The sequence below is a fragment of the Hyperolius riggenbachi genome, chromosome 2, assembly GCF_040937935.1.
Source record: "Hyperolius riggenbachi isolate aHypRig1 chromosome 2, aHypRig1.pri, whole genome shotgun sequence".
Taxonomy (NCBI): domain Eukaryota; kingdom Metazoa; phylum Chordata; class Amphibia; order Anura; family Hyperoliidae; genus Hyperolius; species Hyperolius riggenbachi.
This window is the reverse complement of record NC_090647.1, coordinates 407158550-407179375: the sequence shown is the minus strand read 5'-3', so window position 1 is coordinate 407179375 and position 20826 is coordinate 407158550. Positions and strand designations below refer to the sequence as shown.

The following is a 20826-nucleotide window of genomic DNA, read 5'->3' as shown; positions in this document are numbered from 1 at the left end:
CCTAACTGTTGCGCAAAACGCTCTCCTCAATTATATCTTCACTGTAGCTAAAATTAAAATAGCAGCAGCGTGGAATACTCGGTCTCTGTGCTTTGAAGCTATCAAACACAGAATTGGCAATATATTGTTCTTCGAGAAACTGAGAGCTCGCATGAATGACAGCATGAAGAAATTCCATAAAATCTGGGATCCCCTTATCAACTACCTATTAAGTCCTGAACAAGTTACACTGACACGTAACCAATGAGCTTTCTTTTCAGGCGACTCTGCACGTACACACATAAATATATTCTATGCAAAGCCTGTACTCAAAAGACCCTCGTCTCTGGACCCCTTCGTCTCTGGGCTCTCTTGTCCACCCCCCAACTCCTTTCCTTTCTGCCTTTACCTACCTACTTGTTGGATATGATTTCTATCCAGAACATTGGCATAGGACACATGGTGAAACCATCTCAAAATGCTTGCTGTGTTACAGAAACCAGATCAAAGAGACGTTCAGTTAACTGCTATTATTACCCTTGGGAACAGAAACCATCAGAACTGGTCTAGTGATTAAATGGCCAGTGAAACTGGTATTATCTTATCTCAAAGAATGGGACCCTTGGATAATAAAGCCATAAAAACCAAGGGGACAATGGAAGTTCTCATGGGAACAGTTGGTTAGCAGATGGACAATACCCCAACAGTTTCTGTATGCCTGAGACAATGAAGGGAGGGTCACCTTTCAGATCTAAACACCTGTATGATCAGGGTGCCCCCTGGTGTCGGACAACCAACATCACAGGACCTCATGGGTGAGGTTACAGCGCCACTTAGAGGTCTAAAGAAGACATAACTGGCAAGGACAGGGGGGCGGAATGATACCTGAGCTGGGGGTGGTCGTATGGGTGTGTGTGTGTGTGTGAGGAATGGATTTCTTGGCTATTTAAGCCATAAGAGAGATTGGCTAGGAGCTCTCGCAGAAGAAGCTTCCATAAGGCTATAGAGATTCCACCAGCAGGAGCATAGAGAGACATCAGACTCCACCAAGCCTCCATTTTGATGTAAGAAGTAACCATCTTGCTTAAGATATAGTACCTGCATTGATACGCAATTAGTCAGAGTAGATAGGACTAGAGGAGCAACCTTAACTTGTAACTGTGATTCTACTTTGTTATACTTTCTTTAATTTGGAAAAACAATAAATAGCGTTACTGCAGCAAAAGACTGTTATTTACAAAAGTAGAACTAGGAAACCAAGTAGCAGATATATCATTTAGCACCCCAGATAGCGTGTGGAATAGTCAAATCCACATAGAACTCCACAATATTGTAACTGCTACAGAAAACGGATCAAGAACATCCAGTCGCTGCAATCCAGGTTTCCTAGACGATTGATGAAATCCACCTGACGGTTACTACAGACGCCAGGACTCCTCAAAGAATCCAGGTCGAAGGTATCGCCTGAGTTTCGCGCTGGTCGTGAAGACAGAGAGACGCCTGAATCGTTACCTGAAGTGCTGTGAAGTATTCCATCGCTGAGCGGACGCGCAAAGCTGGTGAAGTATGAACATTTTCTTATCTATGACTAATATGCATATATAGTGCTGTATTGCTGTTGTTTTTTTGTTGTTGTTTGTTAGTTCTTAATTGTGTTAGTAAGCCTGTATTAGCTATTCAGTGGTTGCCGGCAGAGACAGGATTGATCACCCTGTGCTAACTGAAGTACCCATAGGATCTATAGGAATATAACCAGACGTTTTTGAGGGAAAGTGAATTAGATAGTTTTCTAGTGTTCATGTGAAGGGGAAGTAGCCTTCTGCCCAATAGGAAACCTCTCTGGCCTGGATCTTAGATCAGTCAGAAATTGGTCTGTGTATGTGGGATACGGTCAGTTAGAAGTAGGTAGAGCATTGAACCAATTTTTGTAATTGGATGCACGATACCTGTGGAACAGACTTGTATGTCTGAATTGAAATAGCTATACAATAGAATTACACGTGTAATTTGTCATTGGCACAGATAGAAGTTCTATTAAAACTGGTCTAGTTTTGTATTGAAGCTAGTGTATTTAATTGTTGAGAATTGTGTAATTTGTCATTGACACAGATAGAAGTTGTATTGAAACTGGTGTAGTTTGTATTGCAACTAGTGTATTGTGTTGTTGAAACTTGTATAATTTGTATCAGAAATTGTGTAAGTTGTCATTGAAACTTGTCATTGTGGTGTTACGTGGTCTCAATTTGTGTTAGTGAGACAATAGTGAAGTACTGTTTTGTTGAAGTTTTATCTCAGTAACTTGGAAATTGTAAACATGGAAGTTGTAACAGATTTTCTAAAGAAATATTCCTCTGCTTCTTATCATTTGTGTATGGATGAGGCATTGACTCATCAGTTTGGTGATTTAGAAAAGCAGTGTGACATGCAGAATGAAAAATTGCAAACTAAAGTATCTTCTAAAAAAAATAGAAAACAGAGAATGGCCAATCTCATTGATATGTTAATTAAGATGAAAGAGATCGCTTTACAGAAAGAATTGCAATTTTACACTGAAAAAGCTCAGCTAAGGAAGGAGCTTGATAACATTACGCAAGGTTGTTTGGCCATGGATATTAAGAATAATGCTTGTGAATGTGAGGAATTAAAGGAGGAAGTTGACAAACTTGGTGAAGAGAATTGTGATTTACAAGAGTGTTTAGAGGACTGTGAATCTAGATGTAGACTCAGAGAATTACATATTGCATCTTTGGAAGCAAAAGAGTCACAAAAAGATTGTGTTATTCAAATGCTTACAGAGCAGCTGGCTCAAAAGGAACAATGTTTACAGTTGTTAAAAGCACACGGTAACAATGCATGCAACCAGGGTAATAGCTCAGGTTACAAATCCCTGGGAGAGGAGCAAAGAGGCAGAGAGGAGCATCCGATTTGTACTGCAGACGAATCTCAATCTCCTCCTGAGCTTTCATTAAATCAAAATTCCACACTCTTTACTCCTATCCCAGACAGGATTGATCACCAACACAGAAATGCTCAAGGGCAAGGTCATGCAAATCATAATGTGCACTCCACAACACTCTCTATACAGGATCGCACAAACCTGTGCCAGATATTGGGGAAGTTTGACACTTCAGCCTCACCTGTCAGCCTCTCCAATAAGCTGGAAGCTGTAGTCACTCAATATAATTTGGGAAACAGAGATGCCTGTGCGCTACTGCGTGCATGGCTCCCTTCACAGCTGTGTGAGAAATTACTGCCTCCTGTGGGGACTCATACTGGTCTGTTGGCAGAACTTAATTCCAATTGGGGAAATGCAGCAGACAGAATGGGAGAGTTACAGAGAGTGATGGGAGGGAGAGATGCTAGAGGAACCAATGCGCTAGAAAATGCCAGATTTAGGAAAGGTGAAGACCCTGTTTTATTTTGCAGTGAATACTTGTCACTGTACAAATCCACATTTAATTGCCCAGATATGTCTCCTGACGACGGTAGTTTTCTTTACTCGATGGCTAACAAGTGTACCTTTGTGGATTATCACACAAAGATTGCACTCAGAAATGCTAATTCATACCAGACATTTCTGAACATAATAAAGGACTGGATTCAGGAGACAAATCAGGACAGTAAAATGCAAAGGAAAATTGCAGAGGTAACTAAGAGTGAAGGAAGAGTCAGATCCACTGGCAAATGTTACAAATGTGGGCATATGGGACATTTCATGAGAGACTGTAAATTGAACAGGAGAGTAGGGGGTAACAGAAGTTTTGCTGACAGGAAAGATCAGAAGAGGCCTGGACCAGACAGGGTGCAGAGGGAAAAGGTCCAAGATCCCAATGTTACCCTATATGGTCCACTCCTAAAAGAGCTAGAGAGGGTTAAAAGTAAAATCGCTGAAATTCCAGAGGAATACAAGACCCCACCCCCATCCAATCCTTATGTGAAACCATAGGGATTACAGGCCCCACCCTTGTCCCCAGTATGTCAACTTGAAAGGGACAAGGGCAATAGACCACATATCCAGGGAGCGGTAGGGGGCCATCGCGCTGATATACTTCTGGATACAGGAGCAGCTGTCAGTTTGACAAATATGACATTGACAGCTGACCCTAATGGCAAGTCAATTTTTTTGAGAGGTTTTGGAGGTCAGGTAGTTCCTGCATTGCAATCAATGCCAGTGCCCATAAACATAGGAAACATGGACATACAACACAGTATGTACCTGTCTCCTACACATGAGGGCACCATCATTGGATCGGATGTGATGAAAGCACATGGTTTGGTGGTAGATCTATGTAATTGGATGTTGTGGAGAGGTTCCAGGTACAAAGGGAATGTTTGCATGATCACTGACAATTATGGGTTGGCATCAGTGAAACCCAGTGACGCGATGGATCCCAGAGCATTGTTAAAAACGAATGATCAAAGGTTAGCTGAAATCTTGTGGCAGCATGACAAAGTGTGGGCGACATACAAAAATGAGTGTGGCAAGGTGACAAATATGATTGTCAAAGTAGAAGGCCCAGATCCCTTACCACAGAAACAGTACAAGATTCCCCCTGAATCAATTCCATTTGTACGGTGCACCATTGAAAATTTGTTGGCACAAGAAGTGATTAGAGAATGCCAATCAACAAATAATGCACCCCTATGGCCAGTAAAAAAGGGTAATGGTTGGCGACCCTGTCTAGATTTCCGTGCACTAAACAAATGTACCCCATCTGTCACCAATGTTGTTGCCAAAATGCCCGATATGATGACAGCGCTCAAATCATCTGCAGCAGTGTATTCGTCTATCGACGTCTCAAATGGCTATTTTTCGATCCCCATTCACCCAGATAGCCAATACAAATTTGCATTTTGTTTCCAAGGAAAGCAATACACTTTCTGCAGGCTGCCACAAGGATTCAAGTCCAGTTCAACCTATTTTCATAAATGCATGATTGATGTTTTAAAATCTTTTTCAGAGCCAGAATGTATCATTCAATACGTGGATGATGTGCTTATCCAGACAGACACTAGGGAGCAGCACTATGCTCTCCTTAAGGAGTTATTAACATTAATTGAGAAAGCAGGGTTAAAGCTAAACCCAATGAAGGCCCAGTTAATGAAAGATTCTGTTTCCTTTTTGGGAGTTGTAGTTTCAAAGGGGGGGAGGACTCCTGACCCAAACAAATGTGAAACTATCCAGAAACTTCCAAGGCCCAATACAAAAACAGCACTGCGACAATTCTTGGGGGTGGTCGGTTTCTGCCGAGACTTCATTGAAGGATTTGCAGAAAAGGCAAAACCTCTTTATGAATTATTGAAAAGTGACAAAAGGGAAGCAGATCCGCTAGAGTGGGCAGAAGAACAGGAACAGGGATTTAAACTGTTGAAAATCACTTTAATGCAAGCCCCAGCATTAAGTAATCCCAACATGGAGTTGCCATTTGCTATACAAGTGTACACATCAAATGTAGCAATCACGGCTGTGTTGCTGCAAGAGAGGCAAATAAAATGGGTACCTGTTGGATATTTTTCTCGAGTGCTTAGTCCAGTTGAGAGGGGATTTGATGATTGTGTCAGGAACTTGATGGGTGTGCATTGGGCTGTTCTTGCAACTGAACACATTGTAGGCTTTGGGACGCTGACTCTACAGACACCCCATACTCCCATTAAGATGCTTCTAGAACGCACCCTTAGTGGAGTATCATCCCAAAGGGTAGCCCGATGGCTGATTGATCTAACGCCTAGAAACCTCACGGTGATGCACAATGCCACATACGTTCTTCCTCAGTTAATGCAATATGAGGGTACGCAACATGATTGTGGAGAATTCCACCGAACAAAAACACAGGAGATCTTCAGATTAGTGGAAGGAAAGGAAGATCTCAGAGTCTGGGTAGATGGATCTCGGTACTGGGAGGGAGGAAGTTTCCACACAGGATACGCCCTGTGGTGTCCACAGACACGAGAGGAAATTTTGATAAAATGTCCCAGGAATTTCTCAGCTCAAAGAGCAGAATTAGAGGCAGTAAGAGAAGCCATTATGCATTTCAGTGCAGGCCCAATTACAATCTTCTCAGATAGTGCATATGTCACCAGGTCACTGACTGAATACATGCCCTTATGGCACACTAGAGGATTCAGTGATGCTTCTGGTAAATCCCTAATGCATACTGCAGTGTTCCAAGACATTTGGGCCAAAGCAAGCTCTGAACCACAAAGAGTGGCCATAATCAAGGTAAAAGCACACCAGAAAGGCAGTGATGAGTTAGCAGTGGGAAACAACAAGGTAGATGAGCTAGCAAAAGAGGCAGCTTTGATAGGGGTTAAGTGGGCTCCCTATGACATAGAGGGACAACAGGCTTGGGAAGAAGAGGATTTTGAAGGCAGGAAAAATGATACGGACCTAGCTGAACTACTGCCTGTACTTAAGACCCCTACCCCTTGTTTAGCCGAGGAGCAGGATAAAGATGAATCCTTAACACATCTTAAAAATCTAGTTAGAGGCAAAGCGGCAGATGTTCCTCAGGATTTTGTAATGCGAGATAACCTTCTCCTTAAAAACACCATTGAAGGATTATGTTTTGTTGTGCCATCCCAGCATCAAAAGGACATCGCAAAGGAAAATCACCGACTGACAGGTCACATGGGTGTTCAAGGCACCTTAAAATTCATTCAGACAAAGTATTGGTGGGAAGACATGAATAACACAGTTCTGAAAATTGTTCAGGAGTGTCTTATTTGTGCTCAGATGAACCCCAGGCCAAAAGGCCAGAGACCTGTGCTTGCTAGAGTGCCTGTAGCTGAAGGCCCCTGGGAGAATCTACAGATTGATTTTATAGGCCCGTTACAAAGTGCTCCAGGAGGGTACAGATATCTGTTGGTGGTGGTGGATGTGTTTTCAAAATGGGTAGAAGCCCTACCTATGAGGAAAGACTCAGCTGCGGCTACCGCCAAGGCCTTATGGACAGAGGTCCTGTCCAGGTGGGGATTCCCAAAAACAATAGAGTCAGATAGAGGCACCCATTTCACAGGGAAAATCATGACCGGAGTTTGTAATCTGCTTGGGGTAGAACAGAAATTTCATGTACCATATCATCCCCAGTCCTCTGGCATGGTGGAAAGAATGAACAGAACTCTAAAAGAGAGGCTTAAAAAGTTGGTCCTACAATCGGGTAAAGATTGGTTGACTCATTTACCAACCATTTTAATGGCCATAAGAGGGTCAGCAGCCAGAGGCACAGTACTGACCCCATATCAATTGATGACAGGGAGAATCATGAATCTCAGCCACCCAGCTGATCCCATGCTCAGCACACCCCTGAAAGAGAGTGCGGAAAAGGAAAAATTCCTGAGTCAATTACAGGAGCAAGTGCAAAAGTATCTGCACTTTGCGGCCAGTAATATGGCTCCAAAGCAAAGGGAACACCCTAACAGACCACCGATTGCATTAAAAGTTGGGGATAAGGTGATGGTGAAAAATTTTGTACCCAAATCCTCATGGGATGCAAACTGGACAGGTCCCTTTGAGATCACCATAGCCTTAAGTGATCAAGTGGTCAAGGTTAAGCGTTTGGGCATTAAAAATAGCAAATGCATGAAAAGGAGGGAAGTGGAGAAATGGGTTCATGCAGATCAGTGTAAGAGATATGACTGTTAAGAACTGATACCGCACTTGTCTTCTTCTTTTCCAGAGCCCAGTGGAGCGAAAATTAACAGAACGGAGGCATCTGGACAATGTACATCAAATTTTTATTTTTCATGGTGCTGATGAGGCTGTGTAATAGTGACACAGTGGAACTTGAGGAGGAATACTCTGGGTATGGAGATGGAGATATGGAATTATATAATCCAGAGTCAATAATGACAGAGCAGATAAAACAATGGATATATTTGCAACAAAAACATGAGGACAACAATAATAGGAGAAGAAAATCTAGACTGACAATGGATCGCCATGTGCCATTGGAAACATACCAATGGGGCAATCAGGACGGAGATCAATATAGAAAGTTTTTTTCATTTGGCAGGTTTAATCCCAATTCCAGAGACAATAGGCTTTCATTTGTACACGGAAATCCTGAGTTTAAACTTGAATCTCTGCAGTCATATGTGAATGTTAAAATATATATGAACGAAACGGGTTATTGGTTGGGGGGTCAAAAAGGAACGCAGGTTCAAGAACACAAGGATATACACTATGGGATTATACATGAACACTTAAAGGAAGGAGAATATGTATTTATGTGTGGTGTATATTGGTATAGAAACATGCAACCAGCAAACACACCCAAGGAAATTACACTCACATACAGGGATGAGAATCTGGGCGGATTCCAAAGGGTTCCGATGACACAAGAACGAGGTGATAATTTCATAATCGGGTCAATATCCAGAGCCTATAAGTCATACAGAGAGGCAGTAGGCTATTGGAAATGTGAAACAGCAGACATAGAAGTGGGGGAGATACAAATCCTCGAGGGGTCATCGGAGCACTTAGAAATCTGCACAGAGAGCAAGACAAATGACTCGAGGGAGTATGAGTACTTGGAGTTAGGACAACCACTCCAAGTAAATCTAAATTCTAAAAGAACACTTATCACTGAGGTACAATATGCCATGTCCACCTGGCACTTTAACATATCTCAGTGGTTAATAAAGACCTACTATCCGGTATGTGCTAAATACACCCGCAATCAAGTACGTGGTTTGTACAACTGGATTACTCCCAAGAGTAATACGGGTAAACGTGCAAGCACCAGAAATGGGCGCCTACTCTTGAGGAGTAATCGAGAGAAAAGGGATGTATTTGGCACTGTACTCGGAGGAGTTGGTACAGGAATGGGAATCCTAAATGAAGCCGATATTGAGATTATAAGGAATACGTTATCTGCCATAGCATTAGATAGCAAACAAGGATTTGTTAAACAGAGAGAGATCAATGATATTCTTGACAACATTCAGCAAAAACACATAAACACACAGGTGAATGTTGCTAGGGATTTCATTGAGAACTTCAAGACACTGGTCGACAACGTAGTGAGAAGAGGAAGGAATACATCATGGGCGTTGGTCTGCACGCAAGGACAGACAGAACTGTCAACCAACATCAAATTAATAATACAGTCACTGCATGAAGGTGAATGGCCTTTTGAGCTGCTTTCCCAAGTTGGTAAACATCTCCCAAAACACATAACTTTTACTAGTCCAAAATGGTGGGCGAGTTCGTGGTTGGGGTGTACTGATCCAGATTCTGAAAAATGCTATGCGACTTCACTTATAGTGTATTCAGAGTTGCGCCCGGTTATTATATAGGATATTAAGTCCATTGGTATACTAACCGGAGAATCTTTAATCTTACACCCGAGGCTGAACTTCCCACAGGTGATTAGGGAGAAGGGAAAATGGCAACAGGTTGATGTTTCCCTCTGTCTGCAGCGAAACCATGATGTATTGTGTTCCCCAGGTCAATTCAGGAGGGTAAATGAAAGATGTTGGGAGGATGCTTCCATTTGTGTTTTGGATGGAGAGAACATTGCCAGGGACAAGGCACCAGTGTACTATTTAGGACATAAAAGGGTGTGCTTTTTTGTCCTGGATACTACTAACGTAACATTAATCCTAGACCAAGGATGCTCTGTAACAGTATCTGTGGCTAGAGGCTCTTGGTGTACCCTTGGCAATGTTTCTGAAATCCAAACTAATAAATGGAACTATAGCATTCCTTCTGTCGCACGGTGGGTAATTGATTTTAAGTATAACAATCCTGTTGATATCCAGATGATGTATTTGGGAATGGGAAAAGAGTTACAGGATTGGTTGGAAAAGTTGGACAGAGATGAGTATGTGCTGAGGGAATTGCAAGAAGAAGGTGCTAATGCAACTATAATGGTACACCATGATCAAAATGAACTTAAGAAGGTGGAACGTATGTTAGAAACAGACTCAGAGGGCTACTGGTGGGAATATATATTTGGTTATTCTGACAAAGCTAATACTATACTGAACTACTTGATGCACCCAGTTGTAGTGTTAGTAATTGTTACCATAACTCTATCAGTAGGACAGATAGGCATGTGTGTTTTTATGAGGTACTTGTATAAAAAGATGCAGTTCCCTCCTAAGATGATGGGAACGCCACCAAACAGTGCAGTCTCCTCCTTCCAGGCAGAGACTTTACTGTGGGGGGTAGAACCGGAACGAGAGCAGATCTGTAAAAATTGTCACAGAGAAGGGCACGGCATAGAGAACTGCTTCATTCCTTACCGAAAAACACAGATGTATATATGAGGAGTCTAATATGATGAAGGGATATAGGAAAGTGACAGATGAATGAAATAGGTATATAAAGGATAGAGCAGAGCTAATAAGCCAGTGACACCCTTTTTGTAAGTGAGTTGCACTAGTTTAGTTGAACGAAATTGGAGAAATGGTACCAAACAGTATAATGACGTGATGTTCATAATTGTTAGATTGTAATTTTGTACTGTTGTATTGTAGGTTTTATGGTAATGTACATAATAGTAAATGTATAATGTGGTGGCTCCTCTAGGTCCAGGTTATCATAATGGTTATAATATCTTGGTGGGGTCAGTGAGAATGAATTTGAATGAAAGGTGTGTAAATGGACTACCTGAAGCAAAGGTAAAATTCTTGCCCCTAGGAGCGGAAGAGAACCCAGTTATTGCATACTCCAGGACAAGGATGAAGGACTGTGTGTGTGTGCCTTTCAGGCACAAAGCGGCATATGTTGGATATGATTTCTATCCAGAACATTGGCATAGGACACATGGTGAAACCATCTCAAAATGCTTGCTGTGTTACAGAAACCAGATCAAAGAGACGTTCAGTTAACTGCTATTATTACCCTTGGGAACAGAAACCATCAGAACTGGTCTAGTGATTAAATGGCCAGTGAAACTGGTATTATCTTATCTCAAAGAATGGGACCCTTGGATAATAAAGCCATAAAAACCAAGGGGACAATGGAAGTTCTCATGGGAACAGTTGGTTAGCAGATGGACAATACCCCAACAGTTTCTGTATGCCTGAGACAATGAAGGGAGGGTCACCTTTCAGATCTAAACACCTGTATGATCAGGGTGCCCCCTGGTGTCGGACAACCAACATCACAGGACCTCATGGGTGAGGTTACAGCGCCACTTAGAGGTCTAAAGAAGACATAACTGGCAAGGACAGGGGGGCGGAATGATACCTGAGCTGGGGGTGGTCGTATGGGTGTGTGTGTGTGAGGAATGGATTTCTTGGCTATTTAAGCCATAAGAGAGATTGGCTAGGAGCTCTCGCAGAAGAAGCTTCCATAAGGCTATAGAGATTCCACCAGCAGGAGCATAGAGAGACATCAGACTCCACCAAGCCTCCATTTTGATGTAAGAAGTAACCATCTTGCTTAAGATATAGTACCTGCATTGATACGCAATTAGTCAGAGTAGATAGGACTAGAGGAGCAACCTTAACTTGTAACTGTGATTCTACTTTGTTATACTTTCTTTAATTTGGAAAAACAATAAATAGCGTTACTGCAGCAAAAGACTGTTATTTACAAAAGTAGAACTAGGAAACCAAGTAGCAGATATATCACTACTCTACCTCCTTCTACCCCTGACTTCTCTCTCTTCTTACCCTATCTCCACCCAACGCAGAGATAGTAGTGATTTACAAACACAGTAGAAAAACTATCCTTAATTTGCTGAAGAGGAATGACTTGCACTTCCTATGCTCTATACCCTACTTAAGTGACTCTTCATAGCATTTAGTACTCAGCTTGAAGTAATTTGGGCTCACCATAATTTTATAGGCAGGCCTGATCTCGCTGGAGGACAGGTCCTTTATCTAATGAGTACTAATCCTGTTGACAAGGGTAGTCTCCACCCGGCCATGAGTGGTTAATGTAGGATGGTAGACTCCCTTTCTGATACTGCATTGGAGTTCCTTCTGTACAATCTTCAGTGTTTGCATTCCCATCAAGATTTAGATAATCCCCGATGGAGGTAAAGTAAAGCAGATAATCCATAAGCCCCCTCACTGTCCCTCCTAACCGTTTGACAATGTTGGATAATGTGGTAAAGCGCTCTATCATATATGGATGCTTTTATTCCTTATCCCGCGAGTACCCACCCTTAGTACTATATGCATTTCCTATGTGATACTGTTCCGTTTGTACTTCCCTGTAAGTATTGTTATGATGTATAACTTCTTCCCTGTCAGGAGAGACCCTGTCAGGAGAGACCCAGGAAAAATAAGCTGAACAACTGTACAGCCATTAGGGCATATAGTGGAGGAGCGCACATTAAGGTTGTCTGGTTTTGAATTAAATATTCCTCTTGAAAATCAATAGGTGAATTTTTATTGGCTTTTGTAGGCTCCACGCATCTTTCTGAATATTAAGCCAAGCCACCCAGTGACCAACTGTGCAAAGTTTGAGAACCCTACCATAAACAGTGTAAGAATGGCTGCAGTTTACATTTTCCCAGTGAGATTTGTATTGGTCTCCGCACACTTTTTGGTTATGGGGATAAAAAGTATTCTATATGTTATTCCAGGTAATGTACTATGTGTGTGCCAAATTTCATTCAAATCCGTTCAGCCATTGTTGCGTGATTAACAAACATCCAAACTTTAGCATTTATAATATTAGTGAGAATATATATATATCTATCTACCGATCTATCTATATGTATATACAGTGGGATGTGAAAGTTTGGGCATCCTTGTTAATCGTCATGATTTTCCTGTATAAATCATTGGTTGCTGCAATAAAAAATGTCAGTTAAATGTATCATATAGGAGACACACAGTGATATTTGAGAAGTGAAATGAAGTTTATTAGATTTATTAGATTTGCAGAAAGTGTGCAATAATTGTTTAACCACCTGAGCGGTCTGGACGAGCTGAGCTCGTCCAACACCGCCGGAGGTCGCCGCTCAGGCCCTGCTGGGCCGATTTTAATCAAATAAAAAGCAGCACACGCAGCCGGCACTTTGCCAGCCGCGTGTGCTGCCTGATCGCCGCCGCTCTGCGGCGATTCGCCGCGAGCAGCGGCGAAAGAGGGCCCCCCTAGCCGCCTGAGCCCTGCGCAGCCGGAACAAAAAGTTCCGGCCAGCGCTAAGGGCTGGATCGGAGGCGGCTGACGTCAGGACGTCGGCTGACGTCGATGACGTCACTCCGCTCGTCGCTATGGCGACGATATAAGCAAAACAAGGAAGGCCGCTCATTGCGGCCTTCCTTGTTTATTATGGGCGCCAGAGGCGATCGGAAGATCGCCTCTGGAGCGCCCTCTAGTGGGCTTTCATGCAGCCAACTTTCAGTTGGCTGCATGAAATAGTTTTTTTTTTATTTGAAAAAAACCCTCCCGCAGCCACCCTGGCGATTTAATCAGAACGCCAGGGTGGTTAAACAAAATTAGGCAGGTGCATACATTTGGGCACCACAAAAAAAATGAAATCAATATTTAGTAGATCCTCCTTTTGCAGAAATTATAGCCTCTAAACGCTTCCTGTAGGTTCCGATGAGAGTCTGAACTTTGGAACATTCCTCTTTACAAAACATCTCTAGTTCATTCAGGTTTGATGGCTTCTGAGCATGGACAGCTCTCTAACTCACACGACAAATTTTCAATTATATTCAGGTCTGGGGACTGAGATGGCCATTCCAGAACGTTGCACTTGCATTGCAGCCTGGAACTAGTTCCTCTGTATGAATGCCTTAGTGGATTTTGAGCAGTGTATAGGGTCGTTGTCTTGTTGAAAGCTCCACCCCCGGTGCAGCTTCAGCGTTGTCACTGATTCCTGGACATTGGTCTCCAGAATCTGCTGATACTGAGTGGAATCCATGCGTCCCTCAACTTTGACTATATTCCCAGTCCCTGCACAGGCCACACAGCCCCACAGCATGGTGGAACCACCACCATATTTTTACTGTAGGTAGCAGGTGTTTTTCTTGGAATGCTGTGTTTTTCCTTCATGCATAACTCCCCTTGTTATGCCCAAATAACTCAATTTTAGTTTCATCAGTCCACAGCACCTTATTCCAAAATGAAGCTGGCTTGCCCAAATGTGCTTTAGCATACCTCAAGTGGCTCTATTTGTGCTGTGGGCGGAGAAAAGGCTTCCTCTGCATCACTCTCGCATACAGCATCCCGTTGTGTAAAGTGCGCTGAATGGTTGAACGATGCACAGTGACTCCATCTGCAACAAGATGATATTGCAGGCCTTTGGTGCTGGTATGTTGGTTGATTCTGACTGTTCTCACCATTCGTCACTTCTGTCTATCCGAGATTTTTGTTGGCATGCCACTTTGAGCCTTAACTTGAACTGAGCCTGTAGTCTTCCATTTCCTTAATATGTTCCTAACTGTGGAAACAGACAGCTGAAATCTCTGAGACAGCTTTCTGTATCCTTCTCCTAAACCATGATGGTGAGCAATCTTTGTCTTCAGGTCATTTGAGAGTTGTTTTGAGACCCCCATGTTGCTACTCTTCAGAGAAAATTAAAAGAGGAGGGAAACTTGCAATTGACCCCCTTAAATACTATTTCTCATAATTGGATACACCTGTGTATGTAGGTCAGGGGTCACTGAGCTTACCAAGCCAACATGAGTTCCAATAATTAGTTCTAAAGGTTTTGGAATTAATAAAATTACAACAGTGCACACATTTATGCACCTGCCTAATTTTATTTAAACAATTATTGTACACTTTCTGTAAATCCAGTAAACTTAATTTCGCTTCTCAAATATCACTGTGTGTCTCCCCTATATGATATATTTAACTGACAATTTTTATCTTAACAACCAACGATTTATATAGGAAAATCATGACGATTAACAAAGTTGCCCAAACTTTCGCATCCCACTCTATCTATCTATCTATCTATCTATCTATCTATCTATCTATCTATATATATCAAATACACACAACACGCCACCCTGGTACTGCTGGCACACTTAGAATCCTTGGCCTCTACATGATGAAACATACTGAATGTTAAATGGCCATTGTTACCGGCCACTAGTCCCTCACACCCACTCCTTGCAACGGTCACCGCAGCATACAGCACAACATACAGCAATAATCTGTGAGCCAACAGCTAGATGGATCATCACAACATGTAATTATGTGGATAACAATTAAATAAGCTACTTTGAAATTACTCTGGCTGGTGCAGGTCTTTCATCTTTAGTCTACACTCAGAGTCACTCTTAGAAAAGAAAAATCAAAAATAAGAAAGAATTATTAGCTTTGGTGTCCTTTGTACATACTACATTTTTTTTAATGTGTTTTACATACATTTTAATGCATTACTCACATGTGAGATATTAAAAACAGGTCTTTTACATCTGTTTTTTTTCTTTTTACAGTTGATTATAGTTTATTTTACTTGTGGAAGCAGGCACAAGGTGGTGGTTGGCAGCTGTAGTAAGTAATATCATAGCACATTGGAGCTAGATAAGACTACAGAAATGTAAAATATACAACACAATATTGATTACCCACTTGACCACTACATGTTGTGTTCCCCTTATGGACCAGAGCAATTTTCACCTTTCTGCGCGCCTCCTATTAATTCGTCAATAACTTTATCACTACTTATCACACCAAAATGATCTATAGCTTGTTTTTTTTCACCAGCAATTAGGCTCCTTTGGGTGGTACTTTTTTGCTAAAAATTATTTTATTCTATATGCATTTTAATGGGAATAGGAAAAAAAATCATTATTTCTCAGTTTTTAGCCATTATAGTTTTAAATTAAAACGTGCTACTGTAGATAAAACCCAACCATATAATTAGCCCATTTGTCCCAGTTATTACAATATTTAAATGATGTTCCTAGAACAATGTATGGCGACAGTATTTTATTTAGAAATAAAGGTGTATTTTTTGTTTTGATTTCATTTATACTATATCACTAATTCCAAGCCCTTATTTGCAAAAAATAATACACTCATGACATACATATTAAAAAAAAATAGATCACCAAGGTAAATATTTATGTATTTTTTAAAAATGTCGCTCCAAGTGTTTTATTTTGATAACTATGGGAGAGGTAAAGGGTTAATTAATAGGGGATTTATTTATTTTGATTTAATTTAATGTATGTAGGTGTATTTTTACTATTTGGCTACTAGATGTCCCCCCACTTTATTCCTGTGTACTGTGAACATTACACAGGAAGTAATGTGTATGTGTTTTTACTTTCACTTTGTTAATGACCACTGGCATCTCACCAATGCCGGTGATGATTGATAGAGGCACTTTGATCGGCTTTGGGAACACATGTCCCCTTTCACCGATCAGTTAACTGATGGGTGGTGACGGGAATGTGAGCAGGAGCAATCGTGGTAGAGTACGTATATCTATGCCCCTGAGGCTAAGAGCTCAAGGAGTGTAGATATACTGTACTCAAACCATGTTCATATACTTGGCTTGAAGGAAGAGGACCGGCACCGTCGTCTTCAAATAGCAATTTTTTTATTTTAATATGTCATCATATAGCAAACATCTGCAATGTTTCAAAGCATATAGCTCCTTTTTCAAGCAAGGCTATATGTGGTCTGACAACAAACAGACAAACTGACAGTCTTATATAGGTAACTGTGTTAAACAGCATCCAATCACAGCATTGTATTCAAACTGACCAATCACAGTAAGATTCATATTGGAGGACCTGATGGGGAACTTATGCTGCTACACACTGATAGGTCGCCAAACCGGTGACACACCTCCTCTCCGTATGTGTCAGATGCAGACAAAAATACGCACGCGCCACCAAAAGCTAATGAGGGAACTCTATGTGCGTCATGGGGAGGGTGGGGCCACAGATCCAGAAGCCCCGCCCACCTAGCTAACTACCAACACATTGAACCTTTCACTGCAGCAGTGTAGATGTTCCTGGTGCGCATGCGTAAATTCGTACGCATGAATAATGCGTAAAAAAATATTAGTGCAACAATATTCAACAGCATAAAGAAAATTTACCCATATCCATCAACATAGTTCTAAAAAGTGGCAGACATATCAATATCCTCCTATAAGGGCTACACCTATAGAGGATAGTTTACAGAAGGGAAGACAGGGTTAAGGTAGCAGGAGAAAAAGAAAAAATACAATACATTTACATAAATGGGGTTACATAGTTACATAGTTACATAGTTATTTTGGTTGAAAAAAGACATACGTCCATCGAGTTCAACCAGTATAAAGTACAACACCAGCCTGCTCCCTCACATATCCCTGTTGATCCAGAGGAAGGCGAAAAAACCCTTACAAGGCATGGTCCAATTAGCCCCTAAAGGGAAAAATTCCTTCCCGACTCCAGATGGCAATCAGATAAAATCCCTGGATCAACATCATTAGGCATTACCTAGTAATTGTAGCCATGGATGTCTTTCAACGCAAGGAAAGCATCTAAGCCCCCTTTAAATGCAGGTATAGAGTTTGCCATAACGACTTCCTGTGGCAATGCATTCCACATCTTAATCACTCTAACTGTAAAGAACTCTTTCCTAAATAAATGGCTAAAACGTTTTTCCTCCATGCGCAGATCATGTCCTCTAGTCCTTTGAGAAGGCCTAGGGACAAAAAGCTCATCCGCCAAGGTATTATATTGCCCTCTGATGTATTTATACATGTTAATTAGATCCCCTCTAAGGCGTCTTTTCTCTAGACTAAATAAACCCAGTTTATCTAACCTTTCTCGATAAGTGAGACCTTCCATCCCACGCATCAATTTTGTTGCTCGTCTCTGCACCTGCTCTAAAACTGCAATATCTTTTTTGTAATGTGGTGCCCAGAACTGAATTCCATATTCCAGATGTGGCCTTACTAGAGAGTTAAACAGGGGCAATATTATGCTAGCATCTCGAGTTTTTATTTCCCTTTTAATGCATCCCAAAATTTTGTTAGCTTTAGCTGCAGCTGCTTGGCATTGAGTACGATTATTTAACTTGTTGTCAATGAGTACTCCTAAGTCCTTCTCCAAGTTTGATGTCCCCAACTGTATCCCATTTATTTTGTATGGTGCTAGACCATTAGTACGTCCAAAATGCATGACCTTACATTTGTCAACATTGAATTTCATCTGCCATGTATGTGCCCATATAGCCATCCTATCCAGATCCTGTTGCAATATGACACTATCTTCCTGAGAGTTGATGATTCTGCACAATTTTGTATCATCTGCAAAAATAGCAACATTGCTCACTACTGCATCTACTAGGTCATTAATAAATAAATTGAAGAGCACTGGACCCAGAACAGACCCATGTGGGACCCCACTGCTAACAGTCTCCCATTTTGAGTACGATCCATTGACCACAACTCTTTGTTTTCTGTCCATTAGCCAGTTCCCTATCCATGAACAAAGACTCTTCCCCAGTCCTTGCATCCTCAACTTTTGCACCAGACTTTTGTGGGGAACAGTGTCGAAGGCCTTTGCAAAGTCCAAGTATATCACATCTACAGCATTCCCAATATCCATATTAGCATTCACTACCTCATAAAAGCTGAGCATGTTAGTCAAACAGGACCTGTCTTTGGTAAACCCATGTTGATGCTGAGAAATAAGATTATTTTCTACTATGAAGTCATGTATAGTATCTCTTAGTAACCCCTCAAATAGTTTGCATACAACTGATGTTAAACTTACAGGTCTATAATTTCCTGGATCAGATTTTTTGCCCTTCTTAAATAATGGAAAAACGTGGGCTGTACGCCAATCCACTTGGACTCTGCCAGTTGCAAGAGAGTCACAAAAGATAAGATAAAGGGCTTTATCTATAATTGAACTTAATTCCCTTAGGACCCGAGGATGCATGCCATCTGGGCCAGGTGCCTTGTCTATTTTTAATTTATTTAGTCTTGCCTTCACTTCTTCCTGCGTTAAGTATTTAATATTACAGTTAGAAGATTGAGACTCTTCCGCCTCTGTAGTTTGCAACAGTGCTGTTTCTTTTGTGAAGACAGAAGCAAAGAAAGCATTTAATAACTCTGCCTTACCTTGGTCATCCACCATTGAGTTCCCACCCTCATCCTTTAGGAGTCCTATACAGTCAACCTTTCTTTTTTTAGAGTTAATGTACTTGTAAAACTTTTTTGGGTTAGATTTGATATCCTTAGCGATTTGTTTTTCAGCTTCAATCTTTGCCTGCCTAATTTCTTTTTTACAATTTTTATTGCACTCCTTATAATTGCTTAGTGCAGCCTCGGTCCCCTCCTGTTTTAAGACCTTATAGGCATTCTTTTTCCTCTTCATTTTATCTTTAACCTTTCTATTCATCCATAGAGGCCTTTTTTTATTCCTAGACATTTTGTTTCCATATGGGATATACATACTACAGTATTGATTGAGTATAAGTTTAAAAGCTTGCCATTTCCCTTCATTGTCCTCCCCTTGTAGTACATTATCCCAGTTCACCAAACTTAGTGCCTGCCTAATTTGAGTGAACTTTGCTTTTCTAAAATTCATAGTTTTAGTGGTCCCGCTGCCCCGTGGCCTATCAGTCACCAGATCAAACGTTATCATGTTGTGATCACTATTTCCCAAATGTTCTTGAACCTGAGATCCAGTTCCCTGTTGAGACCACAGGACTTAAGTGTATCCAATTTTTTTTATCCAGTACGCTTCACGTCATAATAACTTCTTGATACGGCTTCCTCCTCTTTTAGGCGGCATACCTGTTCTAAAATTTGTACTCGTAGCTGACTAACATTATGACCTGCTTGTTGGAAATGAAAGAGAATACACTGATCTATTAATTTCTCACAAATTGTATATTTGTGGGCAGACAGCCTGACCTTAAGTTTAATTGTAGTTTGACCTACATATAATAGACCACAAGGGCACTTAAGGGCATAAATCACATATGACGAATCGCATGTGTAGCAACCTTTAAATTTATTGCCACTATGTGGGTGTGTAATTTCATCACCCCTTATAATTGAGCTACAATGCACACAATTCATGCAAGGAAATGTGCCCCTCCGTGCCAAATGCATCTTTCTATCAACTTGTTCATCTGCATGAACAAGTTTATCTTTAAGAAGATGTGTTTGAACCATCTCCGACCCTGTATGAGCCAAAAATAATTCCGAGTACAACCCCCGTTGTACTTGGCAAAAGAAATATGATTCTGATTCTGATTTAAGATTGGGCACCCTCCTATATGATAGGAGGGGTGGCCTTTGAAATTCTTCAATCTCAGGGAAGCTGTCTGCCAACAAATGCCAATGCTTTTTAACAATACTAGCAATACAAGGACTTTGTTTATCAAAACGTGAAATAAACGGAATACGTTTAGAGGTCTCAACATGGAAGCCATGGGATCTCCTCCCACCTGTCTGTGATCTGGTATAAGCCTTATTAACTACATCCTCAGGGTATCCCCTCTGAATAAATTTCTCTTGCATGTCCCGAATTCTTTGGTCTCTCAGTGACTGATCCGTAACCACTGTCTGTACTCTTTGCAGTTGACTAATCAGGATGGCCCATTTGGTCACCTCTGGATGAAAGCTCCCGTACTGTAAAAGGGAGTTGACATCTGTAGGTTTGACAAATAAGTCAGTAATTAGCTTGCCCCCCGATTTCATGACCATAGTATCAAGGAAGCTGATGCGTTCCATTGAACTATGTAATGTCAATTTAATTTCCTTTTTTCCATTTGCTCATAACTCTGGAAAGAAAAGCCTCAAGGGTCGAATGCCCAAACGCAAAAAAAACATCATGAATATATCGATACCAATAACATGCATATTTTTGAAATAATTCATCCGTGTAAATATACATCTCTTCATATACACCCATATAGATGTTTGCGTAGGACGGCGCCACATTCGACCCCATGGCAGT

At 41.2% G+C, this 20826-nt stretch overlaps 2 protein-coding genes across 2 annotated transcripts in view; both read left to right on the top strand.

Annotated features, from left to right (window-relative positions):
• The window catches only part of CCDC80 (coiled-coil domain containing 80), a 227634-nt gene that overhangs the window by 182141 nt on the left and 24667 nt on the right, over nucleotides 1-20826 (top strand). The window lies entirely within an intron of this gene.
• Nucleotides 2294-3925, top strand: LOC137547490 (posterior protein-like). Its single transcript, XM_068271086.1, has one exon. The coding sequence runs from the start codon at nucleotides 2294-2296 to the stop codon at nucleotides 3923-3925; it is 1632 nt and encodes a 543-aa protein (XP_068127187.1).

What these genes read in the sequence shown, in the direction of transcription:
- LOC137547490 (XM_068271086.1), top strand. Translation starts at nt 2,294, where the DNA reads ATGGAAGTTGTAACAGATTTTCTAAAGAAATATTCCTCTGCTTCTTAT.